Genomic DNA, 17,873 nt, shown 5'->3' on the forward strand with positions numbered 1-17,873 from the left:
ATTATCTTAATGTTTCCCTCACTTTAAAGAAGTCTATTTTTTCCCCTTTGGAACATTTTATTGCTCTAAGTCAAATTCCACTGTCAATAATTCGAATCCACATTTATCAAATAACTCAGATTTTTTTTAGTGAATCTCACATTAATTGGTGGCAAGGACTTCCGTAACACTTAGCAATCATATTAGAATGATACTTGATACGAGATCAACTCTCCATTTACTTGGAAATTAATGACTATAGGTACAGAGGCATGTATTCTTTCTAGTAAAGTATCTCAAGATTTTATAAAAACATTTTATTGTCTTTCTCAATAAACACTCCTGATGGGAATGTTCTCTTTCATGGTTAAAGTTATAATAAGCTACACCTAGAAGAAGGAATTTCAGACCTGCATCCCTCACTGTTGTTGCAAATGCAGATGTGGTTGCTGAATGACAAATATAAACGTGAGAGTTGCGCTAGGTGATTAGAAATGCTAAAAACATTAGCAGTGCTGGAAATGAGCATCATTTGGAGGACGAAGGCAGAAGGAATGGATGGTGTACTTGGGGGTTGAGGATTCTGGCCCTACCACAAAGCCACTGGTTTGAATCTTAGAAAGTTGCTTAATCTCTCTGGGCTTCATGCTAAGACTACTTTTATTCTCTGCTCTGCCAGCCCTCAGTTGGGGTCTGTAGGTAGGAGGGCAGAAGAGGGCCAGTTCTCAGAGCCATGAAGGTACCACTGTAATTATGCGGTTCTAGCCCAATTTGAGGTTTTGTTTTCTGTCACTCCAGAAGTAGTGTACAAGCTGAGAACTTATACAAGGACAAGTCCCCCTGTGTACAACTTGTTCTTATGACAGTACCTTTCTGAGATGGGATTTCTAACTTCACTCAAAAACCATTTATTGGCAGGGGCCTGGGTGGCTCGGTTGGTTAAGTGTCCGACTTCGGCTCAGGTCATGATCTCACGGCTCGTGAGTTCAACCCCTGCATCAGGATCTGTGCTGACAGCTCAGAGCCTGGAGCCTGCTTCGGATTCTGTGTCCCCCTCTCTCTCTGCCCCTCTCCCATTTGTGCTCGGTCTCTCTCTCTCTCTCTCTCTCTCTCTCAAAAATAAATAAACTTTAAAAATTAAAAAATAAACAATTATTGGCACTTTCTAGGTGGCTATGCTAGGTAATAACGAAAGTAACAAGAAATCAGTCTAAAACTTACTAGTACAGAGAACCATGGGGCAGTCTAAAATACAGTCTATATGTAGTTCTTTGTGTCCCTCATTGTATCCTGAATAAATTAAAATGCAGAAAACCTTACCCTACCGAGTGCTAGTTTTGTATAGCTTAATGTCATTGTTCCTAACCATATTACATTTTTCTCTTCAGCTCAGTGCAAACAAGGCACTTACTCATCAAATGGCCTTGAGACGTGTGAATCATGTCCACTGGGCAGCTACCAGCCAGCATTTGGTTCCCGGAGCTGCCTCTCGTGTCCAGAAAGCACTTCAACTGTGAAAAGAGGAGCCGTGGACATATCTGCTTGTGGAGGTAATCGAAGCCTTAGAAGTTATTATTGCTTTACACCTGATACAGGTTCTATACGTGGAGGAGTGGAATGTTTTCAGCAAAACCGTTATGTCCACTGTAAGCAAAGAAAGTAAATTACTGTCTCTTCATGGAGAGTTTCCTTTCATTCAGCCAGTCAACACTTAAGTCTAAACACCGGCAACACAAACACCGTGCTCTGCCTTTAGGATCCCAAAAAAAGGTGCAAGGCTTGGTCTCGGGATTCAGTATTAATAAACATGTGCCTCCATGATATGGTAGAAATATATCTCATCTAGGAACTTAGTTTCCTCCTTTATGAAGTGAGGTCCTGTCTCATGTTCCTTGAAACTCTGAAAAGACATTCAATGAATTATGACATTTCATTTCCTGTAGTTTGAAGGTTTTTGTGAGCAGTTATCCACTCTGGCTGTACTTTGGAATCATCTGCACATTTACATCAACATTTTAAAAATACTGAAGCCCTATCTCCTCTCCAATATTCTGATTTAACTTGTCTGGTGTTCTTTTTAAGTTCTATACCCTTCCCCAAGTGATTCAGAAGTTACAAGGGGGCACCTGGGTGGCTCAGTCAGTTGAGCTTCTGACTTTGGCTCAAGTCATGATCTCGCATTCGTGGGTTCGAACCCCGCATCAGGCTCTGTGCTGACAGCTCAGAGCCTGAGCCACCTTTGGATTCTTGTCTCCCTCTCTCTCTGCCCCTCCCCTGCTTGCACTCTGTCCTTGTCTCTTAAAAAATAAAATAAAACATTAAAAAAAAAGTAACAGGAAAAGTTGAGTATGACTAATTTTGGGTCTCACATGTCAGCATGTAGGGCTTCAAAATGAAGATTGCAGGGTCCCACTCTTAGAGTTTTTAAGTCAGCAGGTCTGGTGTGGGGCCTGAAAATTTACATTTCTAACTAGTTCATTAGTGATGCTCCTTCTACTTGGTCCAGGGACCATATGTTGAGAGCCACTGGTTTGTTTGTTTGTTTGTTTTTCAGTTTATTTATTTATTTTGAGAGAGTCACAGCATGAGCAGGGGAGGAGCAGAGAGAGAGGGAGAAAGAGAATCCCATGCAGGGCTCAAACTCATGAACATTGAGATCATAGCCTGAGCTAACACCAAGAGTCGGTTGCTTAACCAACTGAGCCACCCAGGTGCCCCAAGAGCCACTGGTTTAAACAGAAATAAAAAGATTAGGGCTCCAGTTTTCAAATATTTCTAACATCCCTACCATGTACAGTTTTCCAGTACAGGATAAAGACTAGAAGATGCAAACAAAACTGAAAAATGAAAACTTAAAATGGCCATGACCCTAAGGCTGAGAGCCCTGCTGCCAGGAACTCCCAACTCCATGCATGTACTTTGCAAAGTCAATGAAACTTGTTTAAAAATAAAAAGTCGCTGGCCTACCTCTGCTGCATCACTGGGAACAGAATAAGCATGCTGGTTGAAACATGGCTTTTTAAAAATTGTGGATCCTCCACTTTCTCTACACCCTTATTTAAAAACCTAAGGTCTACGGCCATCTGAAAATTTAAAAACTGCTCCCTTAGTAAATAATACACATCTGTATCCAATTAGAAACAAATTTTTGGACAACAGCCGTATAGGACATTTTCCTTTGGTGCTGGGACATTCCTTTGTAATGTCCAGCATTACATCTTAGGATCTGCAGTCCTCATAAGACGGTACTGCAGGGAGAAAACCAGGAAGCATGCCATAATTACAGGTTTTATATACTGTGCCAGTTTCGCCAGTTTAAATCGTCTCAGTCAGGTGGGATCGTAGTACATAGAAAAGTCTGTTAGAACTTTGGAACCGGGCAAGCAGCGTTCATCAACCTGATATTTCACTGAAGAGAAGAGAATTTAACGGGGAACTAATTGAAACTCACACACTATGTCTGTTACATCACACCAGCTTTGAGGATTCTTTTTTTTTTTATTAAAAAGCAAATCAGGGGGCGCCTGGGTGGCTCGGTCGGTTAAGCGTCCGACTTCGGCTCAGGTCATGATCTCACGGTCTGTGAGTTCGAGCCCCGCGTCGGGCTCTGTGCTGACAGCTCAGAGCCTGGAGCCTGTTTCAGATTCTGTGTCTCCCTCTCTCTCTGCCCCTCCCCTGTTCATGCTCTGTCTCTCTCTGTCTCAAAAATAAATAAATGTTAACCAAAAAAATTTAAAAAAAAAAGCAAATCAGGCTTCACATTATGGTTGAAATAGATCTACTAAGGACTTTTTTTTTTTTTTTGGTCAATATACAAACGAGTTTTGGAAGAAAGTCTACAGTAAAAAATTCTCTTTTTCTCCCTCACTCCCTCCAACCACAAAAGTAAGTAGGATCTTTACAGTGCAACAAATTCATATCTGACGATTTTTCCTTTTAGCTTCCCAAATAAGCCTTGAGGTTTGTCTAATACCAAATTATTGCAATAAAGTGATTATAATTCCCAGAAAGTCTCTAATTAAACTTCTGGTAACTGCCATATTTCTCCTAATATTCCCAGCATAAGTTTTAACCACATTCTGTTCATCATAAGTGAGTTAGGCAGAGCTGAACTCAACATTCTTCTGTGGTGTTAAATAAATACCGTTTTACTTTAAACTTACATGTGTATGATTTCTAAAATAGTCTCATATATATTTGTCTTAGTTTTAAGGTCTTTCCTTCCTCCCTTCCTTATTTTTTTCGTTCTGTAGTGATTTATTTTTAGGTATATGTTTATGGTTTACCTACTCTTTTACTAAAGTATTACTTTTTGCATTCTTTAGCATGTTGAATTTAAAGTTATTTTTAAGTATATTACTATATTAAAGTAATATATATTTCATGCATTTCAATTTTTATCACCACTTAGAATATTAAATATCCTTAGGTCGGTGGCTACAAACTGAAGAGTCTGAAATTTTTCATTTTTTAAAAATGACTTTCAGGGGTGCCTGGGTGGCTCAGTCAGTTAAGCATCCAGCTCTTGGGTTTCGGCTCAGGTCATGGTCTCATGGTTTGCGGGTTCGAGCCCCACATCAGACTCTGTGCTGGCAGCATGGAGTCTGGCTCAAGCTCTCTCTCTTACACACAAAATAAATAAATAAACTTTAAAAAATAAAAATTAAAAAATTAAAAATTACGTAGACTTTTATCAGAACAATAAGTCCCACAAATGATTTTTTTTGGTGATGGTGTTGTTTACATATGGTCCTATAGGAAAAGGAAAGATTATTACTGAACCAGGATGATATTTCTTACTCCGGCCCCACAGAATGAAGTTAAAAGGAAGCTTAGGATAAGAGTCTCTGACCCCTGAATTTGTTTTAGGAAAGCCATTTATTTTATTTCATATTTTTTTAAGTTTATTTATTTTGAGAGAGACAGAGTGAGAGCGCGTGCGCTCACATACAAGTGGGAGAGGGGCAGAGAGAGAGAGAGAAAGATAGAATCCCAAGCAGGCTCTTTGCTGCAGGCCTGCAGTGGGCTTGATCCCATGAACCAGGAGATCATGACCTGAGCTGACTAAGAGCCTGCCTGACCTCAAGCTCAACCGACTGAGCCACCCAGGCGCCCCAGGAAAACCATTTAAAATGCAAAATTCACTTGGCTCCAGGGCTGTCTGTGTTATCCTTAACACCGTCAGGGAACAGACGTGTGGGATTACATTTTTCAGGTCACTTCAATGCACTATTTTTAATTCTATTTTAATATCACTTTTGGCATACTTAGATTTCTCTCTGTCTCCAGTAGAAGAGGTTAAAAGGATCTTGTCCCATTTTTCTTGACTCAGAAACCACAGCTGCTTTGACCAAGATTCAAAATGAAACTTTTCCCCCTTTCTTCTTACAAAATTAGACCATGAGGAACTGCCTGTGTATAGGCGCATGTGTGTATATTTAATACTGTATTGTATACTACATATAACGCTATTGTTATGTATGTTATGTTTACATTTACATATGCTATATGTGTATATGTATGCTTACAACATATATATATGTATATTTACTATATGTATCAATAATATATTAAGTACTGACTGTCCACTCCTGGAAAGTATATTTCTGATGACAACTGTCTCCCTTTGGAATATAATTTAAGCTCATTTTCACATGAAAATTCACACTTTCTGTGCCAAAAAGCAAAGTATAGGGGCACCTGGGTGACTCGGTTGGTTAAGCATCTCATTCTTGGTTTCAGCTCAGGTCATGATCTTGCACTTTTGTCAGTTCAAGCCCCATGTCAGGCTCTACGCTGGCAACAAAGAGCCTGCTTGGGATTCTGCCTCTCCTCTCTCTGCCACTCCCCCACTTGTACTTTCTCACTGTCTCTCAAATAAGTCAATAAACGTTAAAAAAAAAAAAGCAAAATATAAACATCACTGTTTTGAAAAGCCAACTGACTTGCTGATTTTTAATCTTAAGATTTTATTATTATTGCATATTAGTATAATTTTTGGCATTCTGTCAGTTTCTAGGGGTGTAGTCTTTTTTTCTGTTTGAGGGTAAGGTGCTGAAAAAAACGTATGTGCAAAACAGTTTAATTCATCATAGCATCTTGGTTTCACTGACAGAATTTATATTTTTACCTTATCATACACACTCATATATCATCTGAAGCAGAGTTTTATACATTTATTGGTGGAAGATCTATGCCTCCAATTAACTACTGTAATTAGCTGTTTGGAGGTACCTTTTCCAAATAGATGATAATTTTTTTGGAAACTTGACATTCAGAAAACCCATTTTAAACTCAGCAACTTTATAATATGTTTGTGCAAAGCCCTGTCTAGAACTCTGAGATCTAGCAACAAAGAATAGATTAATTTATTCTTGGTGAGCAAAGGTATTTATAGTTTGAAGTTTTAATATACAAATGTTTTTGTTATAACAGGTATCTTGTTTCACTAAGATACTTACAATTTAAAGTTTTAATATAACAAATGTATTGAGAATATTTGTTTCTTTTTTTTTTAACGTTTATTTATTTTTGGGACAGAGAGAGACAGAGCATGAACGGGGGAGGGGAAGAGAGAGAGGGAGACACAGAATCGGAAACAGGCTCCAGGCTCTGAGCCATCAGCCCAGAGCCTGACGTGGGGCTCGAACTCACGGACCGCGAGATCGTGACCTGGCTGAGAAGTCGGACGCTTAACCGACTGCGCCACCCAGGCGCCCCGAGAATATTTGTTTCTAAACAAGCATTAATATCTATGATATCTTCTGCCATCTCTTGATTTGACTCCTGACTTTTTGTCAGAGGGTGTGTAAAGGAGCACTTTTGCAAAAGATGTGACTGGCTGTTGCTGCTTAAAAACTTTGACCTAAACCTCTTGAGATGACCGCAAATGCTTTATTGCTTATTTAACGTTTATTGTCATACCAATAAAAAAGAGATGCCATTACCCAGAATATCCTGCTCCGTTGAGCCTCAAGTGCATTTCTAAATTTTTCAGTCATATTGCTAATTATTTCTGCCATACTGATTTTTATTAACAAAAACCCAAAACCTAAATGGAAAGTATGCTGAGATTCCCCAAAGCTACTTCCTTGTGTTCTTCTATATTTAAATTTATGCAGACACGTCTTGATAATTTTAGTGGTTTCCGCAGTTTGTAATGGTTTTAGGACTCATGCCCATGACACCAGTCAGTTCACATAAGAACATGCTCTGGATGAATTCATTTTTGGGTCACAATCTAAAATCCCAACCCAAAGATTTAGTCGTGGCTAGTCTGCCCCATCTTCCCTCTGCCAAATGCAACCAAAATTTATTGAAGAAAATGCAAGTTCATGTCATCTTTGAAGCTATTTCTTGTTTGGTTACCGTCCCACCAATTAGCAAGATTTGGATAAATGACAATATTCAACTGGATGTTGTTTATAAAAAGCATGTCTAACACAAAATGACATTAAGAGGCTTAAAAGTAAAGAAAAAAAAAAGACCCTTCCCCATAAATACCATAAATCATGGATAACTATACAGGAGAAATAAAATTTCTAATAACATGAAAAAAGCAACTTAAATCATCATCAAAATGTAAATTCAAATAACAGTGCAATTCCATTTTCACTTTCAAATTGAAAAAATACTTAAGTGATCATTATCAGTAGTGATGAATACGTAGTAAGAGCAATTCCATACACTACTGATGGAGCTGTAAGTTAAAATCTTTTTTATTTATTTATTTTTTTAAGGATTTGACATTCTGTATTAATGGCTTTACATTTTCCATTATCTTTAGATCTATAGATTCAACAACTCAAATTCAGCTGTTCAAATTCAACTGTTATCCCAAGGAAATAATCAGAGCTGTATACATAAGTTTATGTAGAAAATTTCACATCAGCAATATTTATAATAGCTAACAAAGAAAAGCAACCTAAATGGCCAGTAGTAGAGGAAATGTTAGATCGTTTATGGTCTGTCAATGGCATGTAATATTTTTCTTTTCTTAAAAACCATGCCAGTTAACAAGTTGGAGAATGATTTGGGAAATGCTTAGGATATAATGTGAAGTAGAAAAATCAGAATACAATATTACAAGGTCAATTCAAATTTTTATTGAGTTAATGTGTGTTGTTAAGGGGGGGGGGGAACAACAGAATGTTTGGGTGATAACATAGTGCAAGCAGTAGATATGTGCAAGAGAATATTTTCACAATTCAGTAGCTTTCTTATGACTGAAGGTTGATGTACTTCTTTTCAAAATAGAGCATGTTGCTCCCGACTCACAAATGCTTTGTTTTTACCCGTGCAGTACCTTGTCCAGTAGGAGAATTCTCTCGTTCTGGATTAACACCCTGTTACCCGTGTCCTCGAGACTACTACCAACCCAATCCAGGGAAGTCCTTCTGCTTATCTTGTCCCTTTTATGGAACTACAGCCTCCTCTGGTGCCGGATCGATCACCGACTGCTCCAGTAAGAAGATACACTTCATTTCTTACGTAATCGCGCATGTTGGAGACTTGCGTTTGTGCTGTGGTAACCGTGATTCCGAATATTACTATTCTCAGTGGATGTAGGTGTCGGGACTTGCTAAATTGTCCTTTGGGGGGCTTTTTGATGACAGTGACTCAAAGATTCTTATTTTGGGAACATTGAACTTGATAACTTCCACATCTCTCTCTAAGAGTCTAGGATTTAGTTATATATGCCATCCATCTATATGGTCTCTTTTTTACTGTTACTAAAACAAAATATGTGTGACTTTACCCACTTTGATAACCAGAATATTGACTATCATATTTAGGTAGAGTCTACTTACTGGCAATATCTACGGCACACTAATTGGAAAATCTAATGTTTTCTTATTAATCTTATTAGGTTTTAGTTCAACTTTCTCAGCAGCAGAGGAAAGTGTAGTGCCCCTTACTTCTCCTGGACATATCAAAAAGAACTATGAAGTCAGCAGTCAGGCAAGTCCCTTTTATACTTCTAGAATCTTCTCCAGTGGAATGTTTGGAAAACATGATGTCATTTTACATGCCGCACTCGGGGAAATGGCCAGATTTGAAACCTTAAATAATCGTCTCATGGATATTATCAATGAATAATAGTATTTACTTGTGACTTCTAATAAGAACTTTAAAAAATGCAGTATCAGAAATTCTGAGTACCAAAAATTGGGAGTTTTCCTCAGCAATGTCTGGCATAGAGAATGTGTGGGTAAGGGGAACCTCTAAATTCACTAATAACTAACACTTATCACAAGCATAACCCATCATTTGAGTAAGGGGCATTTGGTTTATCCAAAGGCCTTTTTTCTGATTGGCAGGAAGAGTTACTCAACTTTCATGAAAATTATTTACAATTTTTGTCACAGAAAAAAAGAGATTGTTTATTGGAATAAGGTATAGTTTTTTAAAAATTAAGAGATAGAGCTCATGAACATAACTAGATTAATTGTTTGGTAGATTTAGCCATTACTCTGAATAGACCTTGCCCGATGTCATGATAAATTCTTTGGCTCTAAGTATTTTTAAGGAGGATAATAAGGCTGTATTTCTTATTTCAAGTTTCTGCAGTCTCGTCCAAGCTTGTCAGGGCTTCATAAGTCACATTTGAAACTGAGCCCAGCAGACATAGAAATTTGTAATAATAACCAGAGAAGTGACTACCAACCCTGGAGAAGTATTAGAATCCTCTGGCCAAATTTAAAAAACAATGATGCACAGATCCCCAACCTCCAGAGGTTCTGATTTAGCTGGTCTGGGTGGGAGCCCTATCCTGTGTACTTTTAAAACACCTCAAATGGGTTCTAACATGAAGGCAGCATTTGAAAACACTTACTAGAACATCACCTAAGGATAATATATATCATATATGTCCAATGTGGCAGGCACCAACATGATGCAGGCAACAGTCCAGCTAGCATTGCGTGAACTCACCCAGAAACAGGAACCTAACACTGCAAACATCAAACTCCCTAGTCAGGATTGCTTTGAAGTGATTGAGTGTTTTGTCTCTGATAGATTTCTTTTTTTGCCACCTGGTAGGTTTTCCATGAATGTTTTTTAAACCCTTGCCATAATAGTGGAACCTGCCAACAGCTTGGGCGTGGTTATGTTTGTCTCTGTCCATCTGGATATACAGGTAACATAGAGGAATGCAACTTTCAATATACGTTTCAAATGAAATCATTGTGACTTGCATATCAGACTCTGGGACGCTAAAAATAAACCCTGTGAGATACATTAGACTGTATCAATGCACAAAAATTTGATTAGGCTTGATAAACCAAGGTAAAAAAAGTGCATAAATTACAAATTACAGTTTTCTTTGCACATTTTGGAGGAAGAATAACGAATCATCTTCTCTATGAAAAAGTTACATCATAACTCACAATTTAAATAGGAATGCAGTTTCAGAGGCCATGGCCAAGGCTCCATTCTAACACAAATTAAATGTATGATACTCAACGTAGAACAATTTGTCCAGCATAAACATCTTTCAACAAACTCCAGTTTCTCTCATTGGCCTCACACTAGTGGAAGTTTTTGTGAATAGCTGTGATTTGTTGCTTCGTTTCTATCTTTCTGGAAGCTACGCCCGGAAAAACAATATGGCTTTGAACTTGATTACGCAGGAATTATGTAAGAATTATGTTTTCTTGCAGTTTGAGTCGCATTCTAGTTCAGTCCAGAAATACAGTTTTTGAGAGGGAAGTGAACTATATCTTAAAATTATAATTTATTTAAAATAGTTTGCTATTTCCTCCTAGAAATGTAGTTTTTGCGTTTTCCCCACTTTTATGAAGCCAACATAAAATATCTTTTCAATGAGGAAAATGGTATTGAAATAAAAGAATTCACCACAAAATGAACAAAAGGAAAGTTGGAAAACAAGGTAGCCCAGGCCTATCAAGAATATGGCATTCCACTTATTTCACCTTGTGTGTGTGTGTTTCAATTTTCACAAAAATTTTGTCCCAACATTCCATAAGAAATAATGGATCTTATCCTAGAATTTTATAAGCGAGTGGTGGTTGAGCAAGGGCGTAATACAGAACAGTGGTTCTCAAATTTTAATGTGCATCGGAATCATTTGGAGGGCTTCTTAAAACACAGAGTACTGGACCCTAACCCAGAATTTCTGATTTCAGTAGATCGAGGGAAGTTTTGATCATTTGCATTTCTGTCTCATTCCCAGGTAGTTGCTTATGCTATTGGTCCAGGGACCATTTTGAGACCCAGTGGTGTAGAGGAAGAACATGGGTTTCTGGCAGAGCTAGCCCACCGATAGCTTGTGTGCATCCTATGGAAAGATGTATCCTCACTCTAGGACACCTGGTATAGGAGCTGAGATCTGGCAAGACTTGGCCCCACCCCCTCTTCTCAGCCAGTGGTCTTGGTGGAAAGTATACATGACTCGGTGCTTTTCACTTTGGAGTTAAGCTAATTTCTGGCTCCATTTTATGCTCCCAGGTCTTCCCCCTCACCCTTCCCACCACCAACCTCTACCTTGGGATTTTCTATCTTTTATGTATTTTTATAAGGATATCTTAAATCTCTTTAGAAAGAGGCAGTGCTTTCATTAAATACTTAACCAGACGGTAGCACTTAAGGAATATTGCCCCTTCCTTCACCACCATCGCTCCCTATAAATTCAGATGATTGAGAGAATTGTCTTTAAATGATCATGGTTCTGTTTCTGTTAATCCTTCCTTTGATTGTCCTTCAGTGTTTGGTTTCCATTTTAGGCTTAAAGTGTGAAACAGACATTGATGAATGCAGCTCGCTGCCATGTCTCAACAGTGGAATTTGTAAAGACCTAGTTGGGCAGTTCGTTTGTGAATGCCCATCTGGTTACACAGGTAAGAGGAGAGTTTGTTGTCTTTACAGTATAAACATTGAAATCATTGAAATTTCATTGCTGGAAATCAAAACCACAAATAGTATCTTACACCTGTTCGAATGGCTATCATCAAGAGACAGGAGGTAACAGTCTTGGCAAGCACATGGAAGCCAAGAAGAGGGAGCCTTTCTTGGTGGGAATGTAAACTGGTGCAGCCTCTAATGGAAAAGAGTATGGAGGTTCCTCAAAAACTTAAAAATAGAACTACTGTATGATTCAGTAATTCCACTGCTGGGTGTCTATCCAAAGGAAATGAAGTCACCGTCTGGAAAATTTGTTCATTGTAGCATTGTTCACAATAGCCAAGATATGGAAGGAAGCTTAAGTGTATCTCAAGGGATGAATGGATAAATAAAAGGCGATCGACTTATATGTAGTGGAGTGTTACTCAGCCACAAAAAAAAAAAAAAAGGAAATCCTGCCATTTGCAATAAATGGACAAAAATGGAGGGCATATGCTAAATGAGATAAGTTGGACAGAGCAAGACATACTGTATGATCTCACTCATATGTGGAATCTAAAAAAGTCAAACTCACAGAAACGGAGTGTCAAATAGTAGTTTCCAGGGGCTGGGTGTGGGGTTATCATATATGTCATTTAAGGGTACAAACCTACAACTACTAGATAAGTAAGTCATGTTTAAGGACTCGGGGAATAAATTCAACAGAGAGGTGAACAACTAACAAATAATATAAAGTTTTTAAAGCAGATCACACTGATCATCCTAACTATAAATAAATATAAAAATAAATAAATAAGCAAGATATTCACGGTCATCATTTTCCATCCTATGCTGAAAATACCAGATTCCCTGCTAGAAATGTTTCGCAATAAGTAGAATGGAAGAAAACATTTTGCTGCAATATATTTGGCAAAGAGCAATAATTTTGCACAACTATATTAGCCACAATTCCTGATTCTTCTGTTCTTACACCTGAATGGCTTGCTTGAAAACTATTAGTCTTAAATTCCTTTCAGGTTTTCTCTGGGTAAAATATTCTGTTATTCTCTGCAGGTCAACTGTGTGAAGAAAATATAAATGAGTGTAACTCTAGTCCTTGTCTAAATAAAGGAACCTGCATCGATGGCTTAGATGGCTATCACTGCACCTGTGTGAAGGGATACACAGGTAAGATGTTTCCATTTTTCCTTCATTGTCTCAAAGTCCTGAAAAGCACCACAAGGTACTACATTTTTTTTAACATTATGCTATGTTAACATTGACTTTCTGATTTTGTAACTGTGCTATTATTATCTAAGCAAAAGTCCTTTGAGGAAATTCACCCTGAAGTATTTCAGGGTAAAAAGGCATCAAGGGTGCAATTTAGTCTCAAACAGTTTAGAAAAATGTGTGTGTGTGTGTGTGTGTGTGTGTGTGTGCACGCATATGTATGTGTGTGTAAAGGGAGACATGGAGACAGAGAGAGAGAGAAGACCAGAGTTTTATGCTAAGATAAACATTCAAGAAGGAACCGGAAATAAATTGTATAAGATCGTATTGCAAATTGATGCTAAATAAAATGATGTAGTAGATATAATTTATAAAGAGAAATTTCCAGAAAAACGACCAGTGAAGGAAAAGGGCAAGGTCAAAGAAACAGAGTAAAATTTTGAACTAAATTTGCTAGTTTTATCTTTTAACATTATCTCAATTAGATGTCCCTTACTAATGTTAGCTTCAGGAAGTTCTAAGATAAAAAGAGAAGATTACCAAAAAAAAAAAAGAAAAAAGAAAAAAAATGCTAAAATGACTTACAAAAGCCAAAGCTCATTCAGGAGTGGATCTCAAAGCAGTGTGACAGGCCAGTAGTTCTAACAGCTTCCCTTCCAGGAAGGGAATCTCCTGCTTCCTTCAGGAGCAGCATCCTCCAAGGAGTCAACACTTTGATCATGGGTTCGAGAAGGTTAACATTTGGGCTCTTTCCTCGTCCTCTTCCATCCCCAGGCCTGCACTGTGAAACAGAAGTCAATGAATGCCAGCCAAGCCCATGCTTAAATAATGCCGTCTGTGAAGATCAGGTCGGGGGATTCTTGTGCAAATGCCCTCCTGGATTTTTGGGTACCCGATGTGAAAAAAACATGGATGAGTGTCTCAGCCAACCGTGCAAAAATGGAGCTACCTGTAAAGACGGTGCCAGTAGCTTCAGGTAAAGCCCTAAGTCTGGTGCTTTGCACTATTTTCATTTTCTTAACCATTCAGTCATTCTGCAGTCTTTACCGAGTATTGCTGAGTCCCGAGTCAGCCATTCCCTAATTCTAGCCCAAGAATAGACTACAGTAGACTCTCCCCACCACCTGAGGTTCTGATTCACTAAGTCTGGGCTAGAGTCTAGGCAACCTGTATATTTTAAGTTCCCCTGTGATTCCGATGCACAGCCAGACTTGGAAACCACTGTTCTATACTTGGGAGGTCAAAAGATCAAAGGAAACAGAGTAACACAGAAGCAAATACCCTAAGCATGAGACAAAACCTCATTTTTAAACGTTTTATATTTTAGCTGGAGGTTTTACACCAGCTAAAGTCAAAGGAAATTGTGCAATCATGCTGTCACAGGGCCAATCGACAGTCTCTGTGACTTTCAAACATTTTTTTTAGCTCAGTAACCCTTGCTTCATAAGAAATCTAATATGAATGTAAACAAGTAAAAAAAATAAATAAAAACCAAACTTTTGTGTTCGGAAACAGTATTTGTAGAGAAGAAACACTTTGTCTTCCTGAGGCAGCTCTTGGGGTGCCAGTGGAGTATCGTTTGAAAACCAACACTCTCCTTCATCGTGATCAAGTCTGCCCTATTTCATCCTGTTACCCTTGCAGGGTGTATGCCTTCTGTAGTACAGATACAAAAAACAGAACTCGTCTTACTTGCAGAATCTTAGGAAACTTTATTGTCCTCAACATGCCACTGTCTCTGTAAGTTTATAAAAGTTAAAAGAAAAAACACTCTACCCCAATTCCAGCATTTCCCAGTCCTCTTCTGGTTCAGCAACCCCCCCCCCTTGTTACTGTCCCCCAACAAAATAGCCAGGGCACTATCCAGAAGAAATAGGAAGCAAATTCTGCCAGTGAGACTTTCACTCTTGATGTGGAAATGAAATCTTATCAGTGTAGCTTCATCTTTCATAGGCTGTTTACATCTTCTAGCATATAGTGCCTACCCATAGGAAATGAGAAATTTCCAGATAAACACAGAGTTCTAAAGTCTCCCCAGCATCAAAAACAATTGCTGATTACCAAATCTGTCTAAATCCTAACTAGAGGAAAGGTGAAGGTAAACTCTCCTAATTCCGAGGAAATGTTAGTTGTCACCACAGTGAACCTCTTTCACAGACAAGGATATTGGACTGCCGTGATGATGTCAAACATGGGCAGATAAAGAGGAGTGAAATTCTAGCCAAAATAGATTTATTGCCAAATGGAGAGAATGCCGTAAAGATCCCCCCCTCCCACAATTCCAACTGACATTTTCTCTTAAACCCTGAAACACCATTTATTCTTAGAGGTCCCCGTGTTAACTAACAGTGTTAACGATCATGTATTGGACTGATCGTTTTTAATTAAATATTTCAGACATACAGAAGGTTACCAAGAACAATAAAAGTCACACACTCATCACAGCAATTATCAAACCTTAGCATTTTGTCATATTTGATTCACATCTTTGGGTTTTTTTTTTTAATGTTTATGTATTTATTGAGAGAGAGAGAGAGAGAGAGCGAGAGAGAGAGAGCATGCGTGAACAGGGGAGAGGCAGAAAGAGGGAGAGAGAGAATTTCAAGCAGGCTCCACGCTGTCAGCACAGAGCTCGACACAGGGCTCAATCTCACGAACTGTGAGATCATGACCTGAGTTGAAATCAACAGTTGGATGCTTAACGGACAGAGCCACCCAGGGGCCCCCACATCTTTTATTTTAAAGAAATACCTTCTGAAGATAGTTTTGGAGTCCCTTCAATACACACACACACACACACACACACACACACACACACACTCCTCTTTTTCCTCAATAGTAACCACTATTCTGAAGTTGGTGAATATTTTTCTCATTCAGATTTCATTTTTTACTACATAAATAGTATATAGTATAATTTTACATATTACATAATTGGTATTATACTATATATATCCTTTTGCAATTTAGGTTTTGTTTTCACTCAACATTATGTGTTGTCAAGGTTGATACATTTGGCTCTAGTTTATTTATTTTAACTGCTGATTAGTATTCCAGTGAATGATTATACCATGGTTTATTTTCCCATTCTCCTTTTCATAGATATTTAAAATAATGCTTATGAACATTCATTACATGTGTCCTTGTACACTGGTGCAGTAATTTCCTGGAGCACGTTAAGTAGAAATGGATATACAGGGATATACAGCCTATGGGAATGTAAACTCTCAAGTTCCCTTGACAATCCCAAATTGTATTTCTACTCACTATATGAGATTTCCCATTTCATGACACCTATATCAGCATTTGACATCATCAAATATATTTTCCATTCTGACAGGTTTAAATGATTTCTTGCATACCACAGAGACCATATGGCATGATGATTAAGAACAAGGCACTAGATTGAGTTTAAAATCCTATTCCAGAGGCGCCTGGGTGGCTCAGTTGGTTAAGCGTCTGACTTCAGTTCCGGTCATGATCTCACAGTTTGTGGGTTCCAGCCCCACATCAGGCTCTGTGCTGACACCTCAGAGCCTGGAGCCTGCTTCCGATTCTGTGTCTCCCTCTGTCTGCCCCTGCCCCCCGCTCACACTCTGTCTCTCAAAAAAAAAAAAATTAAAAAAACTTTTTAAATGATAATAATTAATTAATTAATTAATTAAAAATGATACTCCATTGTTTAATAACAAGGGAACTTGGGCAGATCAACCTCTCTGAGCCAGTTTACTTGTCTGTAAAAGGGGAATGATAATAATGCTACTTCTTTAAACCAGTAAAGATTGGTTTAATGTATATAAAGTCTTTAGAATGGCACGTGCACTTTTTATATTTTTTCCTAGCACTTCTATGGGGAGAGAACTCCCAGTGTGTACATAATACTTCAACTGGATCAGACCTACTTCCTACACTATTTTTGCTACTACAACACTCCAAATATATATTGTCTTAAAGAGGTTTAATCAAAGGAACAAAACAAATAAAGGTGACTAACAAAGTATTGTTTTTACGTGGAACATGTTTCAGCATTTCAGAGTATTTTACCCAATTTATTTAAACTAAAAACAAACAAAACCCAATTCACCCATTTCTGCCATCCCACCTCCACTCTGGCAACCACCCATCTGTTCTCTGTATCTATGAGTTTCAGTTTTCAAAGGCTTTTGAGACAATATTGTCATAGATGGGAGACTTCTTCTGATGCCTTTCTATGTGTTAGTAACATTTTGTTTCTTTCAGGTGCCAATGTGCAACAGGCTTCACGGGGCCATTCTGTGAATTAAACATCAATGAATGTCATTCTAACCCATGTAGAAATCAGGCCACCTGTGTGGATGAATTAAACTCATACAGTTGTAAATGTCGGCCAGGATTTTCAGGCAGCAGGTGTGAAATAGGTATATATGAACTCAGTGTTACTCATAACAGCACTAAAATTATTGATATCATAAAAGTGTCCATTTTTACCTATTCCAAGCACTGTCTACATACCATAACCTATGCTAAGCATTTTGAATTTACTTAATCTTCATAGCCATCCAGCAGATGAGGTAATATTCTCTCCCATGGCAAAGGTGAGGAAACTGAAGCTTAACGGGGAAATAGAGAAAATGGAACATGGTAGAACTCTTCACATTCTACATGTTTAGAAAGGACGCTTGATTTAGGAGGACTTGGTTTCAGAGTCCGTGGACACGAATGAGAATCGGTGCCGAGCAGCTTTCTCGGGATGCTGGAGTCTCTTAGCTCTAGGACTTTTGTTTTGTTGAGTGTGGTATGCAGGATTGGGGCAGAGCTGAATTGCTCATGAACTAGGGAAGAAC

General features: G+C 38.3%; 1 protein-coding gene across 3 annotated transcripts in view; it reads left to right on the plus strand.

The window, feature by feature from the left end:
* The window catches only part of SVEP1 (sushi, von Willebrand factor type A, EGF and pentraxin domain containing 1), a 199,200-nt gene that overhangs the window by 101,712 nt on the left and 79,615 nt on the right, over positions 1 to 17,873 (plus strand). For all 3 annotated transcript variants that reach the window (XM_047830252.1, XM_047830251.1, XM_047830253.1), the window contains exons 18-25: positions 1,368 to 1,529; positions 8,282 to 8,443; positions 8,849 to 8,940; positions 10,021 to 10,117; positions 11,724 to 11,837; positions 12,895 to 13,008; positions 13,825 to 14,026; positions 17,290 to 17,447. In XM_047830252.1, coding sequence (XP_047686208.1) covers positions 1,368 to 1,529; positions 8,282 to 8,443; positions 8,849 to 8,940; positions 10,021 to 10,117; positions 11,724 to 11,837; positions 12,895 to 13,008; positions 13,825 to 14,026; positions 17,290 to 17,447 — 1,101 coding nt within the window. The remainder of the gene's footprint in view (positions 1 to 1,367; positions 1,530 to 8,281; positions 8,444 to 8,848; positions 8,941 to 10,020; positions 10,118 to 11,723; positions 11,838 to 12,894; positions 13,009 to 13,824; positions 14,027 to 17,289; positions 17,448 to 17,873) is intronic.

Source organism: Prionailurus viverrinus, chromosome D4, assembly GCF_022837055.1.
Source record: "Prionailurus viverrinus isolate Anna chromosome D4, UM_Priviv_1.0, whole genome shotgun sequence".
Classification (NCBI taxonomy): Eukaryota; Metazoa; Chordata; class Mammalia; order Carnivora; family Felidae; genus Prionailurus; species Prionailurus viverrinus.